Source organism: Pristiophorus japonicus, chromosome 1 (assembly GCF_044704955.1).
Source record: "Pristiophorus japonicus isolate sPriJap1 chromosome 1, sPriJap1.hap1, whole genome shotgun sequence".
Taxonomy (NCBI): Eukaryota; Metazoa; Chordata; class Chondrichthyes; family Pristiophoridae; genus Pristiophorus; species Pristiophorus japonicus.
Genome location: NC_091977.1, coordinates 139,330,936 through 139,357,657, shown reverse-complemented (window position 1 = coordinate 139,357,657; position 26,722 = coordinate 139,330,936). Strand labels below are relative to the sequence as shown.

Genomic DNA, 26,722 nt, shown 5'->3' with positions numbered 1-26,722 from the left:
TTATGTTAGACAAAATTATGCACATTCAAGAACTACGTACTCTAGCAACTGTGCCAGAGGATTTCTGCCAACATGCTAATAAAACACCTTAATGGCCAACCCACAAGTACTTTTTAATACGTCAACATAATTTCAATTTTACTTACAAATACCGATAATTTTGGTAGCTAATCTGGCCGCCGATGATGGAGTCCATTCGGCCAGGGCTAGGGGCGGCATAGAAACATAGAAACATAGAAAATAGGTGCAGGAGTAGGCCATTCGGCCCTTCTATAGCCTGCACTGCCATTCAATGAGTTCATGGCTGAACATGCAACTTCAGTACCCCATTCCTGCTTTCTCGCCATACCCCTTGATCCCCCTAGTAGTAAGGACTACATCTAACTCCTTTTTGAATATATTTAGTGAATTGGCCTCAACAACTTTCTGTGGTAGAGAATTCCACAGATTCACCACTCTCTGGGTGAAGAAGTTTCTCCTCATCTCCGTCCTAAATGGCTTGCCCCTTATCCTTAGACTGTGACCCCTGGTTCTGGACTTCCCCAACATTGGGAACGTTCTTCTTGCATCTAACCTGTTGAAACCCATCAGAATTTTAAACGTTTCTATGAGGTCCCCTCTCATTCTTCTGAACTCCAGTGAATACAAGCCCAGTTGATCCAGTCTTTCTTGATAGGTCAGTCCTGCCATCCCGGGAATCAGTCTGGTGAACCTTCGCTGCACTCTCTCAATAGCAAGAATGTCCTTCCTCAGGTTAGGAGACCGAAACTGTACATAATACTCCAGGTGTGGCCTCACCAAGGCCCTGTACAACTGTAGTAACACCTCCCTGCCCCTGTACTCAAATCCCCTCGCTATGAAGGCCAACATGCCATTTGCTTTCTTAACTGCCTGCTAGACCTGCATACTAACCTTCAATGACTGATGTACCATGACACCCAGGTCTCATTGCACCTCCCCTTTTCCTAATCTGTCACCATTCAGATAATAGTCTGTCTCTCTGTTTTTACCACCAAAGTGAACAACCTCACATTTATCCACATTATACTTCATCTGCCATGCATTTGCCCACTCACCTAACCTATCCAAGTCGCTCTGCAGTCTCATAGCATCCTCACTGCCACCCAACTTAGTGTCATCCGCAAATTTGGAGATACTACATTTAATCCCCTCGTCCAAATCATTAATGTACAATGTAAACAGCTGGGGCCCCATCACAGAACCTTGCGGTACCCCACTAGTCACCGCCTGCCATTCTGAAAAGTACCCATTTACTCCTACTCTTTGCTTCCTGTCTGACAACCAGTTCTCAATCCATGTCAGCACACTACCCCCAATCCCATGTGCTTTAGGCCCCTTCCACACAGCCTGCAGAGCACACGCAGAGCTACTGCACATGCGCACACACTCTAGCGCGCGCATGTGCAGAGGTCCCAGCACTGCTTTCAGTGCCTGGACCTGACTTTGCCCCCCCCACTGCTTGTGCTGCGCGACGCCAAGGCCTGTTACGTTCCAAGGAGTGGGTAGAATTCCTAGGTAAGTTTTTGGCGCCGTTTTTAGTGTAGAAAGTGAGGTGTGCCATTTTAACGGGAGGTGGGGGAGGGGGGGCAAACTAGGGCCCTATGTCCCTATCCCAAAATTTCACATTGTTACAGAAAGTAAAATATTACTGTTTGATTATAACATTGCATCTCTCATTTCTTGCTGCAGTAAATGATCTAGGAGGTAACATCAAAGGAGAAGGCAAAAGCTCATCATCTGCAGATAGAGTGGTGGAAGAGATAAGGGCAAAAGGAGGCAAAGCTGTGCCTAATTATGGTATTGTACTTAACTTTATATTCAACTTGATTTCCTCTGTTCCTTTCAGCTTAGAAATGCATCATATTATCTGTTTCCTGGCTTGGCTGTTTACCCTTTTTATTATGATTTTAGAAATTAGAAGGTCATGACAGTTTTAGAAGTCTGCAACAACACCCTTTGGGCCCAAGTTTCCACACGCGCCTAGAACGGCACACTCCCGACCTGGACGCCCGTTTTTCGTGCCACAAAGTGCGCCTAAAAAAAACCTCCGTATCTCCACCTCCCTGCAGGTCCTCTGGCCCTCGGCTCAGCGCAGCACGAGATGTGGGGGGGGCGGAGCCAGGTCCCTGCGCTGAAAATAGTGCCGGGACCTCTGCACATGCGCGCTACAGTGGGCACGCAAGTGCAGTAGCTCCAGGCGCCCGAAACTGTGTGGGAGGGGCCTGAAGCACGCAGCCCCTAGCCCTGGCCGAATGGCCTCACTGGGGCTGCGTGAATAAGGCTCCTCCCACGGCCAGCTCCTGCTCCTCCTCCCCCCCCCCCCCGCCTCCGGACCGGACCGAACCCGACACCCGCTCCCCCCCCCGACTCGACCCGACTCCCGCTCCCCCCCTGCCTCCGGACCCGATTCCCGCTCCCGCTCTGCCCCCCCCCCCCCCCCCCCCGACTCGACCCGACCCGACCCGTGCTCCCGCCCCCTGACCCGACACCCGCTACCCCCCCCCACCCCCACCACCACCACTGGACCTGACCCGACTCCCCGACCCGACCCGACTCCCGCTCCCTCTCTCCCCCTGACCCGAACCGAACCTCCCCGACTCGACCCAATGCCACCTACCTGTAAATCTGATGTTGGGGACGGGCCCTGCCCGAAGTCTCGGGCCGGCCCGTTCAGCCTTCGGTCCCGAAAGGCCTGCCTGAAGCACTTTCACACAGGTAGGAAGATGGTTTATTTAATTTTTTCTTTGCTTATAAATGTTTATTCGGGTTGGATTTATTTGTATAATATTTGTATAAGTATAAATAAGGATTTATTATAGAATTTAATGACTTCCCCTTCCCCCCCCCCCCCCCCAACCTCGTTCTGGACGCCTAATTTGTAACCTGCGCCTGATTTTTTAATGTGTAGAACAGGTTTTTTCAGTTCTACAAAAATCTTCACTTGCTCCATTCTAAGTTAGTTTGGAGTACGTTTTCACTGTGGAAACTTTCAAATCAGGCGTCAGTGGCCGGACACGCCCCCTTTTGAAGAAAAAATTCTGTTCCAAAGTGCAACTGTTATACCTGACTAGAACTGCAGAAAAAAAAATGTGGAGCATTGCGATTTCTAAGATAGTCCGTTCTATACCAGTTGCTCCTAAAAATCAGGCGCAAATCATGTGGAAACTTGGGCCCATAATAATTTGTTCATTGAGCATTGTTTTATCCCAAATAAGTGTTTTATCACTAATCAACAAATTGTAGACCTTGTAAATGCTCTGCAGTAATCACTGCATTTATGAAGCTAAACTTGAAACCTTGACTGAAAGATAATCTCACGCTCTTTGTAACAATAGGTTATTGTGGGCTGCACTGTTGCAATTGTATGGTAATTATTCTCTATTCCAAATCTTTGTGATTTAAAAAAAACATCCCATCTATTTGTTGCAGCTCCCTTCCAGGGAGAAAATATATTACAACTTTAGCCGTCAATAAGAATATTCAGACATTCTGAGTACAAAATAGTGAAGCAGTCATCTATAGTTCAAATGGTAATCTATTTGCATAAGACCGTGAAGGATAGTTTTGCTTTTTTAAAAAAAAAAGATTGTTCTGTTTTTGGATTTAAAAAAAACACCAACAATCTTGTCAAGTGTTACAAAAATTGCAGCTTATAACATTGCTTATGGACAGGGAAACTGTACTCGCTAAATCTAGGTTATAGACTTACCAAAAACTAGCTTGTAAAGAAAGTGTCCATATATAGCTTAAGTTTTGTCAAATACTTACATTTGTAAATTCTGCCAGGATATTTTACTCATTTACCTTTGTTGTTCCTTGGCTCCTATCTTGAAGTCCCTGATGATCTATTAGGATCCGTCAGTAATTAGATTAATTTCTAAAGCAATGCTTTGATACTGGGTTTCAAGGTTGTAAGGGAGGATTTTCCTGGTCAGGTGCAGCCCATGAACAATTAGTGTGGATGCACTGGAAATGCTTGTCGCTGGGATGACATCTATAGCACATGATCTTTCTGTCAGGGCTAATTACCATTTGAGTGGACGTGCATTGGATGCATGTCAGAATGCACTATTGGAACAGGGAGGAAGAAGTATGATTACTGCCTGGTCCTTGAAGATTGCAGCAACATTGATGGGCAGGTAAAATGGAACCCCATGAAAGAGCCAGAATGTTGCAGGTAATGTCAGGATTTTTATTATGCTGGTTTCTGAGGAACACTGGCAAGTTTTTATATTAAGTCTGAAAGATACTGATTTGCATCTTGGTGGTCTTCAAGTTTATTTGAGGCTTCTATCCACTGTGAATGATTTATATTGCTGTGCCAAGGTTTGGATGGCAAGTGCACCCATGAATGATGGTGAGGGAATAAGAGGGTGATTTACATTAGCAGTTGTCAATAAAGCTTGTGGTTGTTTCCCCTTTCCTGCCTGCAAGTCAGCTGTATTGCAAAAGGGGACTGGATTGGTCCTAAATGGTGCATCCATCCAGTGCTGTTACAGAAAATCTGTGCGCAGAGGCACTTCTTGAAGTGGAGCCACCAGAAAATCTAAACAAGACATTCTGGAGGAATATTATACAGGTGCAGAATAGTTGGGAAAGGATTGGCACCTAATTTTCCTTTTTTATATAGCATGTTTTTCAGGCGCTATTTAGGTGCTAAACCCATCCCACCACCTGGAGATCTGTTTGGCTTTCCCTTTCCAACTCAGCAGCATTGAATTTTCTATCCCCTGCTGCATATCTGACGTTGCCTCCCTTTAATGAGCAGCTTAATGGAGATTGGACCACCCCATTCCCAATTAGCATTTTGGTGAACCCCCCCACTGCTTCCCCCCCACCCCCTGCCCCAAAACAACATCTTGGATCATGTATCTGGGCCAACCCAAGGAGTGAGGAGGTGGAAGAGGGAGGGTGAATATTAAAATGACCATGTCCCTTACCTTTTCTCCTTTGAACAATCTACTCAACTCCTTTACTCTCCCCTCTCCCTTGTTCACCTTTTCCTTCTCTTCCCATCCTTGTTGATTGGTGACTATTTATAAATCTGTGGCTCGTCCACTTGGGGTGAGGCCAGATTAATATGGTCAGTAAAAACAGCTGAAATAACTTGCTAACTAGTTAGTGACTGTATACTGGCCACAGCTGGAAATCACCCATTCTTTTTGCTGCATTATCAACTATAAGTTTTAAAGAAAATCACTCCTCCCTCTTGCTGGTACCCTGCTGCTTTGGGCTCTAGCTTGCTCAATATGCCCCATTCCCTGTAACAAGAAAAATACTTTGGACCCTGCTGTCCCCTCTGGAGAGGGGTAAATAAGTATGTGCTAGTGACACACTGCCTGCTTCTCTGAATTAATTTACTTTTAAAACTGAGAGGAGAGAGAGGAGATATATATGCAGGCATTTGTTTGTATTTTAAGGAGCAGATTAAAAGTTAAACCTATTTTAACTAAAAGTGTGTGTCGTTACACAAGGATTAAGTTACAAAAATGTAAGTGCAAATCTTTGCAGTATTTTAAAAATCGAGTGAAACTTTGCACTTGCATGCAAAATTTTACATTACATGTAGTCAGTCTGTTCGGACATTAGGCATTGCAAAAAAGGATAGCCGAGAGCAGTTGTCAACCTTTTTGCTTCTGATGCCCCTCTCCAGTGTTATAAAAATTCCACAGACCCCCTGTAACACAACACAAGTATTTCTTCTGTATAAAAATTAGTTATACAATTAAACATATATATTTATTATTGTTGTTTTACTTAATGTGAAACTTGTTGCTGGTGCTGAGCAACAATTCTGTCAGGATATGGAGTTATTTCGACAAGTACATGCGCATGTCATGGTCAATGTTGGGTACAAGTTGTACCTCTCCAATCCAGGACTCATTGGTCCGGCAACATCCCTGGTCCGGCATCATTCCCAGCAGGGTGGTCGCAACCCGCGATGTTGATGGAGGGTCCCGTTGTTCATGGGGGTAAATGATGAATTGCTGCAGAGTCGGCTTCTGCGCAGCGCATTCGCAGAACGCAGCCAGGTCATTGTCAGCAGCGTTGTCAGCAGTTGCCCCCAGAGAAAGAGTGGCAAACCAGCGCTGCGAGAGAGGGAGGTCCGAGATTTCAGCGTGGTGTTTTCTCACACTTCCCGACTCTGTGTAGAGCTGCTGCTTTGTGTGGGTGGGGTGGTGTATTGGTTTCCAGTGTTTCCAGCTCTGTTCAGTGCTCTAATTTACCCCTAAATATGGCGTCAAAAAAGACCAGCAAGCAGTGGAAGTATTGGTAGTGCTGCTAAGCGTAAGCATATGTCGTTATCCATACAGCAAAAGGTGGAAATATTGAAGAAATTGGACAAGGGCACATCAGTGCAGACCTTATGTAAGTTTTACAATGTTGGTTCGTCAACAGTGTATAACTTGAAGAAGCAAAAGGATAAGATCCTTAAGTTTTTTGCTGACCGTGAAAGTAAGAAAAGTATGAGCTTTTGTAAGACATTGAAGGAAGGAAAAAGTAGTGATTTAGATAGTGCACTCATACAGTGGTTTAGGCTTCATCTTTTCTGCTTTCTCTCCATACCCCTTGATCCCTTTAGCCATAAGAGCCATATCTAACTCCCTCTTGAACTGGCCTCAACAACTTTCTGCGGTAGAGAATTCCACAGGTTCACCACTCTCTGGATGAAGAAGTTTCTCCTCATCTCGGTCCTAAATGGCTTACCCCTTATCCTTAGACTGTGACCCCTGGTTCTGGACTTACCCAACGTTGGGAACATTCTTCCTGCATCTAACCTGTCTAAACCCGTCAGAATTTTAAACGTTTCTGAGATCCCCTCTCATTCTTCTGAGCTCCAGTTATTACAAGCCCAGTTGATCCAGTCTTTCTTGATGTCAGTCTGGTGAGCCTTCGCTGCACTCCCTCAATAGCAAGAATGTCCTTCCTCAAGTTAGGAGACCAAAACTGTACACAATACTCCAGGTGTGGCCTCCCCAAGGCCCCGTACAACTGTAGTAACACCTCCCTGCCCCTGTACTCAAATCCCCTTGCTATGAAAGCCAACATGCCATTTGCTTTCTTAACCGCCTGCTGTACCTGCATGCCAGCCTTCAATGACTGATATACCATGACACCCAGATCTCGTTGCACTTCCCCTTTTCCTAATCTGTCACCATTCAGATAATAGTCTGTCTCTCTGTTTTTACCACCAAAGTGGATAACCTCCCATTTAGCCACATTATACTTCATCTGCCATGCATTTGGCCACTCACCTAACCGATCCAAGTCGCTCTGCAGCCACATAGCATCCTCGCAGCTCACACCGCCACCCAACTTAGTGTCATCTGCAAATTTGGAGATACTACATTTAATCCCCTCATCTAAATCATTAATGTACAATGTAAACAGCTGGGGCCCCAGCACAGAACCTTGCGGTACCCCATTAGTAACTGCCTGCCATTCTGAAAAGTACCCATTTACTCTTACTCTTTGCTTCCTGTCTGCCAACCAGTTCTCAATCCATGTCAAGGATGGCTGCAGAAATGTAAAAACAGGCATGGTATTAGTCTACATTGTGTGCGGTGAAAAAAGAAGTGCAGATACCGAAGCATCACATGCTAGCACAAGTCCTTTACACGGGTTATACAATACAAGCAGCTTGTTGGAGCACAAAATGTTTCTGGCTTTCTCAAAAGCAATTATTTTTTTTCCCCCATACCCAATTCTCACCTTTGCACAATAACACATCTAGGGGCTCTAAAAGGGTGCTTAACCCCGATCGGAAGTTACCAAAATAGTTGAGGAGTCCCAGGAACGACCGTAGCTCCGTGACGTTCTGTGGCGTGGGCGCGTTCCTGATAGCCTCTGTCTTGGCGTCTGTGGGCCGAATGCCGTCCCCTGCGATCTTTCTCCCCAAAAACTTCTCTTCTGTTGCCATGAAGACGCATTTCGACCTCTTCAGCCGCTGCCCTACGAGATCCAGTAGTTGGAGGACCTCCTCCAGGTTTTGTAGGTGCTCGGCGGTGTCCCGACCCGTGACCAATATGTCGTTCTGAAAGACCACCATGTGTGGTACTGACTTGAGTAGGCGCTCCATGTTTCTCTGAAAGATCGCTGCAGCCGACCGAATTCCAAATGGGCATCTGTCCCTTGTGCGTGTTGATGCAGGTGAGGGCCTTCGAAGACTCCTCCAGCTCCTGTGTCATGTCGGCTGAAGTCAGGCCGAGCTTGGTGAACGTCTTGCCTTCTGCCAGCATTGCAAGTAGGTCGTCTGCCTTAGGTAGCGGGTATTGGTGCTGTAGCGAGAAACGATTAATAGTTACTTTATAATCGCCGCAAATCCTGACCATGCCATCACTTTTGGGTACAGGAACAATTGGGCTGGCCCACTCGCTGAATTCCACTGGGGAGATGATGCCCTCGCATTGCAGCCTGTCCAGCTCGATTTCCACTCTCTCCCTCATCATGTGAGGTACCGTTCGCGCCTTGTGGTGAATGGGTCGTTTCTCTGGGACCAAGTGGATCCGCACCTTCGCCCCAGGAAAAGTTTCCAATGCCTGGCTCAAACAGGGAAGGAAATTTGTTCAGAACCTGGGTACATGAGTCCTCATCGACACGTGATAGCGCTCGGATGTCATCCCAGTTACAGCGGATTTTGCCCAGCCAGCTCCTTCCAAGCAGTGTGGGGCCATCGCTCGGGACAATCCAGAGTGGCAGTTCGTGCACCGTGCCCTCGCAGGTGACCTTGACCATGCCGCTGCCCAGGACAATGATAAGCTCTTTGGTGTACGTTCTCAGTTTCGTGTGGATGGGGCTCAGGGCTGGTCTGAATGCCTTGTTGCACCACAGTCTCTCAAACATCTTTTTACTCATGATGGATTGGCTAGCACCAGTGTCCAGTTCCATGGCTACGGATAAACCATTCAATTTTACGTTTAGCATTATAGGTGGACATTTCCTCGAAAATATGTGCACCCCGTGTACTTCAGCATCTGCCTCCTCTCTCTGAGGCTCAAAATTGCTTTGATCTACCATGGGCCGATCTTCCTCTGCCACGTGGTGGTTAGCAGGTTTTGCAGAGCTTGCAGTTCGTTTGCAAGCTTGTTGGAGGTGCCCCATTGTTCCACAGCTCTTGCAAACATACCCTTTGAAGCAGCGTGAATAGGCTGAATGGAAGCCTCCAAAACGTCAACAAGGTGTGAATCGCCTTGCATTCATCCTTTGTTGGGGACTCTGAGTCATCTGGGTCACCTGAGGCCTGCTGGCAGTTGCAGACTTGTGGGTTCTGCCCTGTACATTTCTGCTTGCAAACACAGTTCCAGTTAATTTATGAACATTGCTAGCACTTGTGTGCTGAGAGATTTGTTTGGTGCTATCACTGGTGGACATAAACGCCTGTGCTATCGCAATGGCCTAAATGAGGGTCGATGTCTCTACAGTCAAATGTTTTCGTAGGATGGTCTCGTGGTCTCCCAGTACAAAAAAGTCTGAGCATTTGCTCCAGGTAGCCATCAAAGTCACATTGTCCTGCAAGTCGCCTTAGCTCGGCGACGTAGCTCGCCACTTCCTGACCTTCAGATCGCTGGCACGTGTAGAACTGATAACTCGCTATCAGCACGCTCTCCCTCTGGTTAAAATGCTCCCGAACGAGTGTACACGGCTCCTCATACGACTTATCTGTGGGTTTCATCAGAGCCAGAAGATTCTTCATGAGGCTGTAGGTCGGCGACCCGCAGACATTGAGGAAGACCGCTCTCCTTTTCGCAGCGCTTCCTTCTCCGTCCAGCTCGTTGGATACAAAGTACTGGTCTAGCCATTCGACATAGGCTTCCCAGTGCTCACCCTCCGAGAACTTCTCCAGGATGTCCACAGTTTGCTGCATCTTTGCGTTGGATTCGTATTCTCGTCGCTAGTTATTGTGTTCCTAACACAGGGAGGTTAAAGTAACAGTGACCTCAGTCTTTAAGACACTTCAGAGTGAGGAACAGGCCTTAGGGGCCGGCTTATATACACTGCTCCCAAGGGATGCTGGGATCCCTTGGGACTTCAGGGGATGAGCTCCCTGGTGGCGGAACATGGGAGTGCATGCTTTACAGATACATGACAATCTTATCGAAATGTATAAGATTATGAGGGGGCTTGACAAGGTGCATGCAGAGAGGATGTTTCCACTGATAGAGGAGACTAGAACCAGAGGGCATGATCTTAGAATAAGGGCCTGTCTATTTAAAACTGAGATGAGGAGAAATTTCCTATGAGGGTTGTAAATCTGTGGAATTCGCTGCCTCAAAAAGATGTGGAAGCTGGAACATTGAATAAATTTAAGACCGAAATAGACAGTTTTTTGAACGATAAGGGAATAAGGGGTTATGGGGAGCGGGCAGGGAAGTGGACCCGAGTCCATGATCGGATGAACCATGATTGTATTAAATGGTGGAGCAGACTCGAGGGGTCTTATGGCCTACCCCTGCTCCTATTTCTTATGTTGTTATCCTCATGCTGCAGTGCCTCACTTGAGGGTGGTAGTTGTGGTATAATTAAAGTCTTAACGAATTTGTATAAACTCCATTATAAATTTGGTCATATGAATTTATAATGGAAAGCTGACGGGATGTGCAGGCAGAATGCACAAAAGTAGAAGCTTTAGTAAATAGTGAGGAGGACTGTAAAAGATTTTAGGAAGACATGGATAGGTTTGTGGAAGATGTAATTTAATGTTAGTAAATGTGAAGTAATGTGTTTTGGGAGAAAATGCAAGGAATTGGAGCATACATTTAAGGGAAGGATGTTGAAGGGCATGGATAAATAGAGAGACCTAGAGGTTCAGAAATATAATTCCCTAAAGTTGAGAGTTCAGGCAACTAAAGTTAATAGAATTTTGCTTTTTATGAATAAGGGCATAGGGTACAAGAGTATCAAAGTAATGATGAATTTATACGTAATGTTGGTAGGATATAGATTGGAGTATTGTGTGCCGTTTTGGGTGCCCATTATGGCACGGACATTACAGCCATAGAGAATGCACAGTATAAATTCACCAGGATGATGCCAGGGATGGGAAACTATAGTTATGAGGAGAGATTTGGGTTGTTGGGACTATTTCCACTGGAACAGAGAAGACGGAGGCGATTTAATAGCGTTTTTTTAAATTATGAAGACTTTTGCTAAGGAAAGACTGTTTCCTCTGTTGGACTGTCAGTGACCAGCGCTCATTGATTTAAAATAATTACTAAGGGTGAGGAAAGCTGTTTGGCGAAATGTCTTTAGACAGGGTTGTTGGAGCATGGGATGCTTTGCCACATGGAGTGATTAGACAGATACCGTTGCATCTTAGAAGGAAAAGGGGATAAATATTTGAAGCAGAGGCAGATACGGTGATCTAGGGTGAAAGCAGATCAGTGAGATTAGTTTTGATTTGCTTTAGCAAAGAACTGGCACAACCAGACTGCTCACTGGCTTCCTTCTGTGCTGTAAACTTCTAGCATAATGGATAAAGTTATCCTGTAATTCTTGCTGAGTTTCACCCACCACCAGATGTCAGTATAGAACTGTAGCTGCTCCTCCCTTCTGAGCTTTTAAACATAAATAATTCAGCATAAATGTATCTCAAGACTTTTCAGTTCCTATTGTTTCTTGTACACTCACTTGCATGTAGAACTGCAGAGGTGGGACCTGTAGAAAGTCCCTGGAATTGGTTTAATAAAAATGATTTAATGCAGTTTATTTGCAGAGGTGAAATAATACACTTCATCATTAAAAAGATATATTTCTACTGGTTTGATCAAATATTTTGGGCAACGGGTAGAACAGTTTAACCGCCACACGAGAAACATGAATGGATTTAGTAATTACAATAAATTATTGAGATGGGGATTTGGAATTGAGAATTTATTTTTGGTATTTAGTTTGTTAGGCAATTGACATGATTGGGTGAAAAATGTAATCTGAATGAGCTGAGATTTATTCAGTGTTGCATTAGCATGATTTTGATTACACATTTAATCAAAAATTGGTAAAATATATGTACATGATCGATTATTTGAAAATTGAAATCATTTCAGAACTCTTAAGTTGTTCAGGAACCAAGAATACAATAGGAGTGCTATATAACTGTAAACTACTAAAGTTGTTATGTATGCAGTGTAGGTATTTGAGAATCTCCGATTCAGCGGTTCTTAATAATTATGAAACTATGGGGTCAAGTTTCGGGCTGCGCCTAGAACGACACAGCCCCGTGAGCCACGCCTGATTTCCGCGATTGGAACCGTGCCGAAAACTTCTCTGCATTCTCCACTGCCTCAGGCCGACCCAAGCCCTCGGCGCGGCGCAGCACAAGCTGTGGGGGGGTCGGCGGAGCCAGGTCCCTGCGCTGAAAACAGTGCCGGGACCTTGGCGTGTGTGCGCACATGCAGTAGCTCCAGGCGCCCGAAACTGTGTGGGAGGGGCCTGAAGCACATCACCCCTAGCTCTGGCCGAATGGGCTCAGTGGGGCGGCGAAGATCAGACTGCACCTCCATCCTCCAGCTCCTGCTCTGGCTGTGGCTCCGGCTTCCTCCCCTGTTCAGCTTATGCTCCCTCTGGCTCTCTCACAACCCCCCCTCCCGCTCCGCTGCCAGCCGCTCCGCTGCCATCCGCGCCCCCCCTCTCCTCTTCCCCTCTCCTCCCCCACCTCCCTCTCCTCTTCCCCGCCCCCCCCACCTCCCTCTCCTCTCTTCCCCGCCCCCCCCCCACTTCCCTCTCCTCTCTTTTCCCCCCCCCCACTTCCCTCTCCTCTCTTTCCCCCCCCCCCCCCACCTCCCTCTCCTCTCTTCCCCCCCACCTCCCTCTCCTCTCTTTCCCCCCCCACCTCCCTCTCCTCTCTTCCCCTACCCCCCCAATCTCCCCTCTCTTTCTCCCCCCTCCCCCCACTCTCCTCTCTCCCCTCTTTTTCTCTTCCCCCCCCCCCCCCAATCTCCCCTCTCTTTCTCCTCACCCCTCCCTCTCCTCCCTTCTCCACCCCCCCCCTCCCCTTGCTGTCAGAAACAATTAGACACTGACACAGAGACACACACTGGGGGGGGGGGGGCTCCCGGTGCTGCAGTCGGTGAGTAGAAACTTAATTTTTTATTTATAAATGTTTTTTTAGTTAATTTTTTTTGAATTATTGGTTGATTTATTGATTTATTTATCATTTATTATTGATGATGGCTCTTTATTTGTAAAAGTGATGTGTTTCATGTTTGTAAACTCCCGCCCCCCCCCCGGATCCCTACGCCTGATTTGTAACCTACGCCTGATTTTCTAAATGTAGGCAAGGTTTTTCTGAGCGTACAAAAATCTACACTTACTCCATTCTAAGTTAGTTTGGAGTAAGTTTTTGCTGCCTAAGCTTTCCAAACAGGTGTAAGTGGCCGGACACGACCCCTTTTGAAAAAAAAATCTGTTCCAAAATGAAACTGTTCTAACTGACTAGAACTGGATTAAACTAAATGCCGAGAATTGCAATTTCCAAGATACTCCATTCTAAACCAGTTGCTCCAAAAAAAATAGGAGCAACTCAGGCCGAAACTTGACCCCATAATGTGGTTTTGTTGTGATTTCCAGATTCTGTTGAAGAAGGAGAAAAGCTCGTTCAGACTGCTTTGGATGCCTATGGAAGGATAGGTAAGTGGCGATCTATTTGACAGATACTTAAATATTATAAGGGACCTGTACAGGGTTGCAACTCAAAAGCTAGAGTTCACTGGATGACCAAAGATAGAGAGATTAAATTGAAACAGGAAGCTTATAAATGTCTAGTTCATAATTCAGTAGAGAGCCTAGCTGAAAACAAAGGGCCTCTCCGTACGGACCCGGGGAGGCATCGCAAAAGCCATTTTTTGACACGCTTGACTGGCTTCTGGCTTGACAGATCCAATGCATCTCAGCAGCAAGGACATTCGCATGGGAAAGATTGTGCTATTTGCCCATCTCTTGCCCAGCGAATGTCCTTAAAACTCTCTTTGGTAAAAACTTTTACCAGCGTAAGTTTTAAAACATATAAAAAACATAAAAATAACATTTAAAAACATATTTTTGTTTAAAAACGCTGCCCACTAAATTCTAATTACGAAACTTAGAAAAAATCAGAAAAATATTTTTTTTCTGACATTATTAACTTTAATTTAAACTAATTTTAATTATGTGAGGTGTGTTTTATTTTTTATGTTGTGTTTTTGTTTGCTATTGAGAAAAAAAACACAATGTGAACTCAGATATGGAGTTCTCATTGCTATTAATGAGAATATTGTACCTGATTGGTTGTGCAGTCACACGTGACTGCACCTCCTGCGTCTGAACGTCGAAGACGGGGAGCGCACTTTGATGCGTGGGAAGAGAAGGCCTCCCCACTGGAATCACAGGCGCCTCCGGGACCACTAGGTAAATTCGTTAAAAATTCTCAGGTCGGCGGCATTTGTCCGAAAGAAGCATCCGACTGGAATTTCAGAAAAGTATTGGGGAGAATTGAAAAAGGAAATAAGATGGACAAAAAGAGTGAGCGAGAATAGGTCAGCAGGTAATAGAAAAGGAAACTCTATACTTTAAAAAAAATATATAAACATAACATAAGAAATAGGAGCAGGCGTAGGGCCATTCGGCCCTTTTAGCCTGCTCTGCCATTCAACAAGATCATGCTGACCATCTACCTCAACTCCATGTTCCCACCCTATCCCCATATCCCTTGATTGCCTTAGTATCCAAAAATGTATCTATCGTTGTCTTGAATATACTCAACAGTTAAGCATCCATGGTCTTCTGTGGTAGAGAATTCCAAAGATTTGTAACCATCTGAATGAAGAAATTTCTCGTCATCTCAGTCCTAAATGGCCGACGTCGTATTCTGAGACTATGACCTAGTTTTAGATTCCTCAGCCAGGTGAAACATGCTCCCAACATTTACCCTGTCATTTACCTCCCATTCTTCTAAGCTCGAGGGAACATAGGCCTAGTCTACTCCATCTCTCCTCATAGGGCAGTCCCCTCATTCCAGGAATCTGTCTTGTGAACCTTCGTTGCACTCCCTCTAGGGCAAGTATATAATTCCTTGGGTAAGGAGACAAAAATGTGCACAGTACTCCAGGTGTGGTCTCACCCTCACCAAGGCCCTATATAATTGCAGTTAGGCTTCTTTACTCTTGGGGCTAGTATTTCAGGTTTTAGCAATTTCGTCCGTTTTTGGGCGATAATCGCATTGACATTTTTTTTTAACTGCTGGGGTACTGTTACTGCCAGAGCTCGCAAATCTGCCAAACAGTGAAGAGCGACAGCAATAAATCCAGTGTTGCACAACTGAATTTTTGTGCCGCAGCTGAAATTTATGACCGAAAAAAAAAATAGATTCTTCTATGCAGGCGCAATTTTTTTTTTTTTGTTGCAGTTTTTTCTTCTTCCTGCGCTTCTGGTTAGCTGTCAGAGCAGCACCCGCGCATGCGCAGTACACCCAGGGATGAATCAGCCATTTTTAGATTGCATTCACGATGGGAGCAGGCAGCAAGCAAGAAAGTTTAGCAATGAGGTCAATGAGGCCCTTATCACTGTTGTAGAAAGGAGATGGGCGGAATTAAACAGGAGTGGTGCAAGTAAACCCCTTCCAGTGGTTTCTCGGCGCATTTGGACCAGCATTGCTGAGGTGGTGTCGTATATCGACGACATCCGAAGGATCCATACCCAGTGCCGCAAGAGGTTCAATCACCATTGCAGGGTCCTTGGAGTAAGTAATATTTTTATTGATGCACTCCTTCATTACTTAAATTATAAATCTGACATGTTGGTATAGGTAGGCTTAGTGTTGCATCTTATTTGCCATGAATGATCTTTACAAATTATTAAGACTGCTTTCTGAGATCTTAAAAGATGTTTCTGCACTTCGATGTCTTCCTCGTGAACCACGTGCAACTTCCAGGACCATTAAATACAGGACTGTATTAAATGCACACAGTATGGCATAAGTGCTTTAATGGCTATCTGTGTGTGTCACGAGCAGATGGGCCCCCTCTCGCAACCATTCCCATTGTCATCTTTACAGGGAAAAATGTCCCACAACCACAGGGAGCAGCGATGGACAGGCGGCGGTCCACCCAGAACCATGCCTCTGACAGACCTGGAGGAAAGAGTAGCTGGTCTGATCAGTGCCTCAGAGAGGGCAACTGCCCGTGGGGGTGCTGAGCCCCCGTTCGAAAGTGAGGGTAAGTCCTGCAAAATCCAAGGGCTTGGGTTGGGGCAATGTGATGTAGTGTCTCTGGACTGCATATAATGGAGTAGTGGCGGTCCTTGAAATTAGTCTGTGCTATGTGACCTTACTCATGTCACCCTGCCCCTTCTCCTGCTGCTAACCACTTGTCTATTGTTTTCTATTTCCAGATGAGGAGTCGCATGTGCCACATCCTCCAATGGAAGTCTCCACCTCAGGCCGTCAGGAGTGGGAGAACGAGGGTGAGGAATTTAAAGGAGAGGAACAGACCAAGAAGCCTATTCCGGGTGGGGTTGGGGGGCCGATACACTCGACACCTCTCTTTCCTCCGGACAGCACCTCGTCCGAGGAAGAAGCATTCTTGGTCTTTGAGCCATCTAAGGCCTCGAGTACAAGTGGCGTGCAGCAACGCACGCCCAGGGTTGAATCCCACATGCCGATTCTCCGGAGGGTGAGTCGGCAAAGCCGGTCTGCTGACTGACAGGCAGATGCCCACATGGACATGGTGGGACTGTCCAGGGAGAGCGCCCAGCTCACCCGACAGCTTCTGGAGGTATTGGGTAGGATTCCCACAAACATTGCAGCACTATCTGCGAACGTGACGGAGGTCGGGTCACAGATTGTCCATGCCCACGCGCAATTGATGGCCTCCATCTTTGACACTGCAGTCCCCAGTGTCACACCCAGACCCGCATCACCTGTGAGTGGTAAGGCCGAGCAAGAGGTTTGCTTCTCAGAAGCCAGGCCTTCCATACCCGAGCTTTTCCAGTGGATCTACACATGGTATCTCCATTGTCTCTCCCCCCAATACATAAACTTCACTGTGGAAAACGCAGCCGCCTTCTCCAAATTCTTTTATGCACTGAACTTCTGCTCCGTTTTCAAGATGGCGCCGTTAGCGCCAGGTGCACCCTGAATCCGACCTGGGTTCAACTAATTATTTCTGTGTTTCCGGGCAGATGGTAAAACGGGCGATATCGCTGAATTTTCCTGCAGGGTGATAACGCAGCGTTGCATGCCGATTGTAGTCATCCAAACGCTGAAAATCTCCGTCTGGGCGCAAAATGTTGTGTGACTTGTTTAGCAACAAAAATACTAGTTTTTCCGCTTCACCCAGGCAGAAAACTGGTCGCAAACCTGTTGCAAATTTAGCCCTTGTACTCCAATCCCTTTAATAAAGACTAACATACCATTTGCTTTCCTGACTTGCTTTCTGTACCTGCATGTTAACGTTCAGTGATTGACGTACAAGAACACCCAGGTCCCTCTGAATACCAACATTTCCCAGTCTCTCACTATTTAAAAAAATATATATATATTCTGTTTTTCTATTTTTCCTACCAAAGTGGATAACATCACATTTCTCCACGTTATATTGCATCTGCTACATTCTTGCGTTCTTGTCCATTCACCCAAGAACGTAGGAACATATGAATTAGGAGCAGGAGTAGACCATAAGGCCCTTCGAGCCTGCGCCACTATTCAATAGGTTCAGAGCTGATCTTTAACCTCAACTCCACTTTCCTGCGCGATCCACACATCTCTTGATTCGCCTAGAGTATAAAAATCTATCTCTGTCTTGAATATGCTTAACGACTCAGCATCCACAGCCCTTTTGGGTAGAGAATTTCTAAACTGTCTCTGTCCCTTAACCTGTCTCTATCCCTTTGCAGCCTCTTTGCGTCGTCCTCACAGGCAGTGGGCATGAGTGAGGTACTAAATGAGTACTTTGTATCCGTCTTCACTAAAGAAGAAGGATGTGCCAATGTCAAAATAAAGAAGGAGGTAATAAGTAATTGGATAGGATAAAAATAGAAGAGGAACTTAAAGATTGGCAATGCTCAAGCTATAAAAGTCACCTGGACCAGATGGGAACCATCCTAGGTTGCTGAGGGAAGTAAGGGTGAAAATTGTGGAGCCTCTGGCCACAATCTTCCAATCCTCCTTGGATCTGGGAGTAGCGCCAGAGGACTGGAGGATTGCAAATGTTACACCCCTATTCAAAAAAGGAGAGGGTGAAACCAGAAAATTACAGGCCAATCAGCCTACTATCGATGGTGGAGAATCTTTGAGACATTAATTCAGTACAAAATTAATTGGTACTTGAAAAAATCATCCGGCAGACACGATGGGCTGAATGGCCTCTTTCTGTGCTATAAATTTTTGTGATTGTATATGGATTAATAAATGAAAGCTAGCATGGATTTGTTAAAGGAAAATTGTATGTGACTAACTTGATCGTTCTTTGATGTAACGGAAAGGCTTGATGAGGGTAGTGTGGTTGATGTGTATATGGACTTTCAAAGGGTTTGTTTGAAAAAGTACCACGTAATAGACTTGTTATAAAAATTGAAGCCCATGGGACTAAAGGGGCAATGGCAGCATGGATATGAAATAGGTGAAGGAACAGAAAGCAGAGAGTCGTGGTGAATGGTTGTTTTTCAGACTGGAGGGAAGTATGCAGTCGTGCCCCTCACTGTTCGATGTTGGGAACATTGCTCTTTTTGATATATACTAATGACCTGGACTTGGGTATGCAGGGCAACATTTCTAAGTTTGCAGATGACACAAAACTCAGAAATGTAGTAAGCTGTGAGGAGGTTAGTAACAGACTTGAGGAGGACATCGACAGATCGGTAAAATGAGCAGACACATAGCATATGAAATTTAATGCAGAGAAATGTGAAGTGATTAATTTTGGTATGAAGAATGAGGAGGGGCAATATAAAAGGAAGATACTTGCATTTATATAGCACCTTACATGACCACTGGACATCCCAAAGTGCTTCACAGCCAATAAAGTAATTAAGTGTAGCTACTGTTGTAATGTAGGAAACCCAGCAGCCAATTTGTGTACAGCAAGCTCTCACAAAGAATAATGTGATAATGATCAGTTAAACTTTTTTTTAGATGTTGATCGAGGGATAAATATTGGCTACCACACTGGGGAGAACTCCCCTGCTCTTCTTCGAAATAGTGTCATATCTTTTACGTCCATCTGAGAGAATGTCTCATCTGAAAGATGGCATAGTGAAATACTCCCTCAGTACTGCACTGCAGTGTCAGCCTAGATTTCTGTGCTCAAGCCTCTGGACTGGGACTTGAACCCACAACATTCTGACTCCGAGGCGAGAGTGGTATCTCTGAGCCACAGCTGATCCCATAAACTCAATGGTACAATAACGGGTACGGTAATATAGTGGTTATGTTACTAGATGAGTAATCCAGGGGTCTGGACTACTGATCTGGAGACATGAATTCAAATCCCATCACGGCAGCTGGGTAATTTTAAATTCAGTTAATTAAATAAATCTGGAATTAAAAAGCTCTTATCAGTAATGATATCCATGGAACTATCTCATTGTTGTAAAAACCCATTGGGTTCACTAAAGTCCTTTTTAGGGAAGGAAATCTGCCATCCTTACCTGGTCTGGCCTATATGTGGCTCCAGACCCACAGCAATGTGGTTGACTCTTCACTGCCCCCTGAAATGGCCAAACTGCTACAACAAAGTCAACACTGTGGGAGTACCTTCACCACACTGACTGAAGTAGTTCAAGAAGGTGGCTCACCATCACCACCTCAAGGGTAATTGGGGATGGGCAATAAATGCCGGCCTTGCCAGTGACGCCCACATCCTATGAATGACTAAATAAAATAAAAAAAATTAAAGGTGCAGGAGCAGAGACATGGGCGTGTACATCTTTGGAGATGGCGGAACAAGTTGAAAATGCTATTTTAAAAAGGTGTACAGGATCCTTGGCTTTATAAATAGAGACATAGTCAAAAAGCAAGGAAGTCATGCTGAACTTTTATATAAAACGCTGGTTTTGCCCCAGCTGGAGTATTGTGGCCAGTTCTGGGCATTACACTCCAGGAAGGATGCCAAGGTCTTCGAGAGAATGCAGAGGAGATTTACTAGAATGTAAGTAGTGAGGGAGATGCAAAAGGCTTCAACGGGATATAGACCGGCTAAGTGAGTGGGCAAGAACATGGCAAATGGAATATAATGTAGAGATATGTGAAGTTATCCACTGGTAGGAAAAATAGAAAAGCAGAGTTTTTTAAATGGTGAGAGACTGGGAAATATTGGTGTTCAGAGGGACCTGGGTGTCCTTGTACATGATTCACCTGAAGTTTAACATGCAGGTACAGCAAGCAATTAGGAAAGCAAATGGTATGTTGGCCTTTATTACAAGAGGATTTATATAGGGCCTTGGTGAGACCACACTGGAGTATTGTTTACAGTTTTGGTCTCTTTACCTAAGGAAGGATATACTTTCCATAGAAGGTGTGCAACAAAGGTTCACCAGACTGACTCCTGGGGTGGGGGACGATTTGTCCTATGAAGAGAGATTGAGTAGACTAGGCCGATGTTCCTAGAGTTTAGAAGAATGAGCGGTGATCTCATTGAACTATACAAAATTCTTACATGGTAGATGCAGGGAGGATGTTTCCCCTGGCTGGAGTGTCTAGAACCAGGGGTCACCGTCTCAGAATAAGGGGTCGGACATTTAGGACTGAGATGAGGAGAAATTTCTTCATTCAGAAGGTGGTGAATCTTTGGAATTTCAGTGGAGGCTCAATCATTGAGTATATTCAAGACAGTTTGATAGATTTTTGGATATTAAGGGAATATGGGGTGAGTGCAGGAAAGTAAAGTTGAGGTAGAAGATCAGCCATGATCTTATTGAATGGCGAAGCAGGTCCGAGAGACCAAATGGCCTCCCCCTGCTCCTATTATGTTCATGTGTACCAGGGATGAAATACTTTAATTACATGGAGGGACGAGATAAACTGGGTTTGTTTTCCTTGCCGCAGGGAAGGTTAAGGGGAGATTTGATGGAGGTATTCAACATCTTGAAGGGTTTTGATGGAGTTAATAAGGAGAAAGGAAAAATTTGCTGTGGTGAAAGAACGGAGGAGTGAGAATAATTGGATAGCTCTTTCAAAGAGCTGGCACAGGCACAATGGGCCAAATAGCCTCCTTAGAATCATAGACATTTACAGCACGGTAGGAAGTCATTTCGACGCATCGTGTCTGCGCCAGCCGACCAACAGTTATCCAGTCTAATCCCACTTTCCAGCTCTTAGTCTGTAGCCATGTAGGTTGCAGCACTTTGGCCCCAAGTTTCCACATGATTTGCTCCTGAATTTTAGGAGCAACTGGTGTAGAACGGAGTATCTTAGAAATCGGAATTCTCCACATTTAGTTTTGTGCAGTTCTAGTCAGGTAGAACAGTTTCACTTTGGAACAGAATTTTTTTTTCAAAAGGGGGCGTGTCCAGCCACTGACGCCTGATTTCAAAGTTTCTACAGTGAAAACGTACTCCAAACTAACTTAGAATGGAGTAAGTGAAGATTTTTGTACGCTTGAAAAAAACCTTGTCTACACTTTAAAAAATCAGGCGCAGGTTACAAGGGAATGGTGGGGGGGGGGGGGGTGGTGTTTAAAGGGAAGCTTACAAACATTAAACACTTCAGTTTTACAAATAAAGAGCCATCATCAATAATAAATGATAAATACATGAATAAATCAACCAATAAATCAATCAAAAAAAATTAATAAATAATTAAAAAAAAAAATCAATAAATAAAACATTTTCTACTTACCGACTGCAGCACCGGAAGCTTGGGGGGGTGGGGGGGGAAGGAGAAGGGGGAGGGAGGCTGAACGGGCCGGGCCCGAGACTTCGGGCAGGGCCCGTCCCCAGCACCAGATTTACAGGTAGGTGGCGTTGGGTCGGGTCGGGGGGGGGGTGTGGTGGGAGCGAGGTCAGTTCGGTTCGGGTCGGGGGGAGGGAGAGGGAGGTCAGGTCGGGGGGAGAGAGGTCAGGTCGGATCCAGTCCGGAGGCGGGGGGAGCGGGTGTCGAGTCCGGCCCGGGGGGAGGGTAGTGGGTGTCGGGTCCGGGGGGAGGGGGGAGAGAGCGGGTGGCGGGTCCGGTCCGGGGAGGGAGCGGGAGTCAAGTCGGGTCAGGAGGAAGCAGGAGCTGGCCGTGGGAGGAGCCTTATTCACACAGCCCCATTGAGGCCATTCGGCCAGGGCTAGGGGCTGCGTGCTTCGGGCCCCTCCCACACAGTTTCGGGCGCCTGGAGCGCGCATGTGCAGAGGTCCCGGCACTGTTTTCAGGGCAGGGACCTGGCTCCGCCCCCCCACAGCTCGCGCTGCGCCGAGGGCCAGAGGACCTGCAGGGAGGTGGAGAATACAGAGGTTTTTTTTAGGCGCCGTTTTCGGCACGAAAAACAGGCGCCAGCTCTGAGGGGTGCCTTTTTCGCCGCGTGTGGAAACTTGGGGCCTTTAAGTGCACATCCAAGTATTTTTTAGATGTGGTGAGGGTTTATGCCTCTACCACCCTTTCAGGCAGTGAGTTCCAGACCCCACCTCTGGGTGAAGAAATTTCCCCATATCTCTCTTCTAAATCTCCCCTCAATTACTTTCAATCTGTGCCCCTGGTTGATGACCCCTCTGCCAAGGGAAACTGGTCCTTCCTATCCATTCTATCCAGGCACCTCAATCAGGTCTCCGCCTCTTCAATTCCAAAGAAAAAAGACCCAGCATCTCCAATCTTTCCTCATAGCCAAAATTCTCCAGTCCAGGCAACATTTTTGTAAATCTCCTTTGCACCCTTTCCTAGCATCCTTTTGTACTATATGATTCTATGAAAGGAGCAATTTATTGACCATTTAATTCTATTGGTCATAAATATCTTCTCTTGGACAAAAGTATTTTAGAAAACATTTTTGTTCAAAGTTGCCATCTTTAACTACTAAATAAGGAATAACTTTTTGGGCTCAATTTTCCCCAGTGCTGTTTTTTGGTGTATTTCAAGAGTTCCGCTCGTTTTTTGGCCCTGACTACTCCAAAAAAAAATAACTTGAAAGTTTCCCCGTTCTAATTTTTAAAATTGATGCCGTGGAGCCTGTCCTTTAGCTGCGGGGGGCGGAGACTAATGTCTGGACCGAAAAAAGGATGACCTCCCTTCTGCGCATACATGAAAAAAAATGAAGTTTTTTATGTGACTGCTATGGGCGTGCATGCCCAGTACACCTCCCGTCTGCATTCAGCTATTTTTAAAGTGCCAGTTGTGTGTGAGAATTGTGAGAACTTTAATTCTCAGTGGAAAAATCGGAGCTGTAATATGCAATGCGGCTCAAGGACCAAGAATTTCTCATAAGGAACTGGAGGCACTAGTGGCTATAATTGAGGCCAGATGGCACGAGCTGGACACCAGTAGAGGTCACTCAAAAGTTTCACCAAAACAAATGAAGAAATGCTGGAACCAACTTGCAGAAGATTACTGTGCAATCATTGGTGACCACCCTGAGGTCAGGAGGCCAGTGCAAAAAGAGGTGGCAGGACCTTGGTCTAGTAGTTAATGTAAGTAATATTTTCATTTATTCACTGGAATTGCAATTGTAAATGTGACCATCTGTATGTCCCACCCAGCAGAAAGATACCCTCAAAAGTTATACTTTCATCTTTGTAGAGAAAGGTGGCACACAACAAGAGAGAGAACTCGAACAGGAGGAGGCCCGGCAAATCTGCACCCAGTGACGCCCTTGGAAGAAAGGCTCGCTGCTTTGATGGGTCTGCCTGGAGAAATGCAACCACCACTGCACAAGCTGGGTCCACATTCGGGGGAAGAGGGTAAGTCCTGCAAATTCCACATTCTAGCGTTGCTAAATGTTAAATACTGCGCGGGCTAACCATGCTTCAGTTCATGGGGATGTCTCCGTCAGCTAAGCTTTGGTTGATGCATGTGCTATCATTCATCGTGGTCCTTCAAATGAGCCTGCTGTGTGAGCCTACTTATGCCATCCATCCTGCCCCCTCCTCTGCTGCAAACCATTTGTCTGTTCTGTTATATTTTGCAGAACTCTGAGGCCAATCCTGACGAGGCTGAAGCCGATGCAGAAGATGATTCAGACGAGCATGAGCCTGAAGAGGAGAACATCTTCCAATCCCACCTTCCAGACCAAGAGCATGGGAGGGAGGAGGGTGGGGATGAAGCCCCCACTGTTGTACTCACTCTGGAGGCGATGCAGGTGTGGCCTATTGAGGTGCCAGCCCCTTTCATGAATGGTACGAGTGTTGGGACATTTCATTGCTTCACACAGTCTGAGGCTGCGTGTTTCAGTGGAGTGCAGCAAGGCACACCCAGGGCCCCACTGTCCGAGGCTGCAGGTCCCAGTGGGATGCAGCGAGCCACACCCAGGGTGAGGAAGGGAAGGAGAGCACGACAGCGCTCTCCTGAGGAGCAGGATGTAACAGATGTGGTTCAGATGATGGCAATAAGTGCGGAGAGCATTGACCTTATGAGATCGCTCCTAGACACCATCAGTGTGATGGGTGATGAGGTATCGGGACTGTCGGGAGAAGGAACAACACTCGAGAAATGCGAACACTGCCGGGGCACATGAGGGAAGGAATGTCAGAGTTAGCTGCTGCAATAAGGGAATACACCCAGACCCTGCAGCCATTGACTGAATCAACTGCCACTCCCATTCCAATCCCCAGATCAGCCTCTGAAGAGGCCCAAGCCGGGCCTTCCACATTACCGCCTGCCCACGTCCCCATCAAGAAATGCGCATTACCCAAGATGCTCAAAAGGATAAGTTTGGTACCTACCCGAGAAACGCTGCGCAGGGGTGGCGTCACCAAGACCAAGCGCAGTGGGCGGTCTGAGAATAAGATGGAGGAGAGATGGGTGCAGCCTTTCCTTGCTGCTGTTATTACTGTTGTAACTTTTCTCAGATTAAAAGTTTTTTGTAAATGATGTAAATTTGCAAGTTTAAAAGTTTGTAAGTGATCTTAACTGAAAACTTTAAAGTTTGATGCAAGAATATTTTTTATTAAAGTTAAGTTAAGTGCAAACACTTTTCTGATATGAGGGAACACTTCATAATTTAGTAATGCATCATTTGATAACACACTAGATAAATGAGCCACTTGACAACATTTAGTTTATTTAGTTTCTTAATGGCAAGAGACTAAGACCTGGAGGAGCAACGGGATTTGATAATCCAGGTAAACATCACTAAAAGATAATGTACAGGCACAAAAAGTAATCAAGAAGGCTGATGGAATGTTGGCCTTTATTTCAAGGGGGTTGGAATACAAAGGGGAGGAAATTATGTTTAAGGTGTACAGAGCCTAGTTCAGACCCCATCTGGAGTACGGTGTTCAGTTTTGGGTACCACACCTTGGGAAGAATATATTGGCCTTGGAGGATATGGGGCAGATTCACCAGAATGATGCTTAAAGCGTTAGTGTTAAATTATGACGACAGGTTGCATAAACTTAGATTTTATTCCTCTGCATTTCGAAGGTTGAGGAGTGATCTAATTAAGATGTTTAAAATGATAAAACAATTCAATAGAGTAGATACAGAGAAACTAGGTGGGGGAATCCAAAACTAGGGGGCATAATCTGAAAAGGCCATTTAAAAGTGAAAATTTGGAAGCAATTTTTCACACAAAGGGTAGTGGAAATCTGGAATGCACCCCCCCAAAAAAATAACAACCCTGTTGCTGTTTCAGTTGACATTTTCAAGACTGAGATCGACTGATTTTTATTAGTTATATGGATCAAAGGCAAATGGAATTGAGATACAGATCTAATTGAATGGCAGAGCAGATTTGAGGGGTTAAATGACCTACTCCTCTGTATTTCAGTATTGCGAGCAGTAATGACTGATTTGTTGTAGCTCTTTTCTGGGGCTTGCTGGTGCATGATCTCTTTTCTGCAGTCTTTCACATGTATACAATTGCCATCTAGCTCTACCTTTCTATCACTTCTCTCGACCCATGATTTCTTTCATGCTGTCAGACTGTCTTTCCGTTATCAAGTCATGGATGAGCCACAAATTTCTCTAATTTAACATTGGGAAGGCCAAAGTCGACATTTTTGGTTCACACTAAAAGCTAGTCTCCCTTGCCACTGATTCCATCTTCCTTCCTAGTCACCTTTCCAGATTATGTGAAAGCTTGGTGCTCTTTTCAACACTCAGCTGAGTTTTAAACCCCACATACTATCCATTATTAACACACTCTGTTTCTACCTATACAATATTTATTATCTCTGCCCTGCCTCAGCCAATCCATCGTTGAAATCCTTACCCATTCTTTTATCATCTCTCATCTTGATTATAACACTAACTTCATTTCTGGACTCCTGTCCACGACACTCCACAATCTCCAACATGTCCAAAATGCAACCCCCTGTAACCTGTTTTACACCAAGTGCTGCGTGCCCATCACCCCCTCCTTGCCTACACTGATTTTCTGTCTCTGTGTTAAATTTAAACTCCTCATCCTTGTCTTCAGATCCTCCACGATGTTGTCCCATGCTATCTGATTCTATGATTTGTGCAATCATCTTCTGCTTTATAATCCTCCCCTTCTTCCCCAGCCCTCTCTCCTCTCCTCCCCTCTCTCCCTCTCTCCTCCCCTCTCTCCCTCTCTCCTCCCCTCTCTCCCTCTCTCCTCCCCTCTCTCCCTCTCTCCTC

The 26,722-nt window shown here is 45.6% G+C and overlaps 1 protein-coding gene across 1 annotated transcript in view; it reads left to right on the top strand.

Moving 5' to 3' along the window:
• hsd17b4 (hydroxysteroid (17-beta) dehydrogenase 4) overlaps positions 1-26,722 on the top strand; it is a 226,239-nt gene that overhangs the window by 16,597 nt on the left and 182,920 nt on the right. Inside the window, exons 3-4 of the mRNA XM_070883392.1 lie at positions 1,711-1,818; positions 13,588-13,647. Of these exons, the coding sequence (XP_070739493.1) occupies positions 1,711-1,818; positions 13,588-13,647 (168 nt within the window). The remainder of the gene's footprint in view (positions 1-1,710; positions 1,819-13,587; positions 13,648-26,722) is intronic.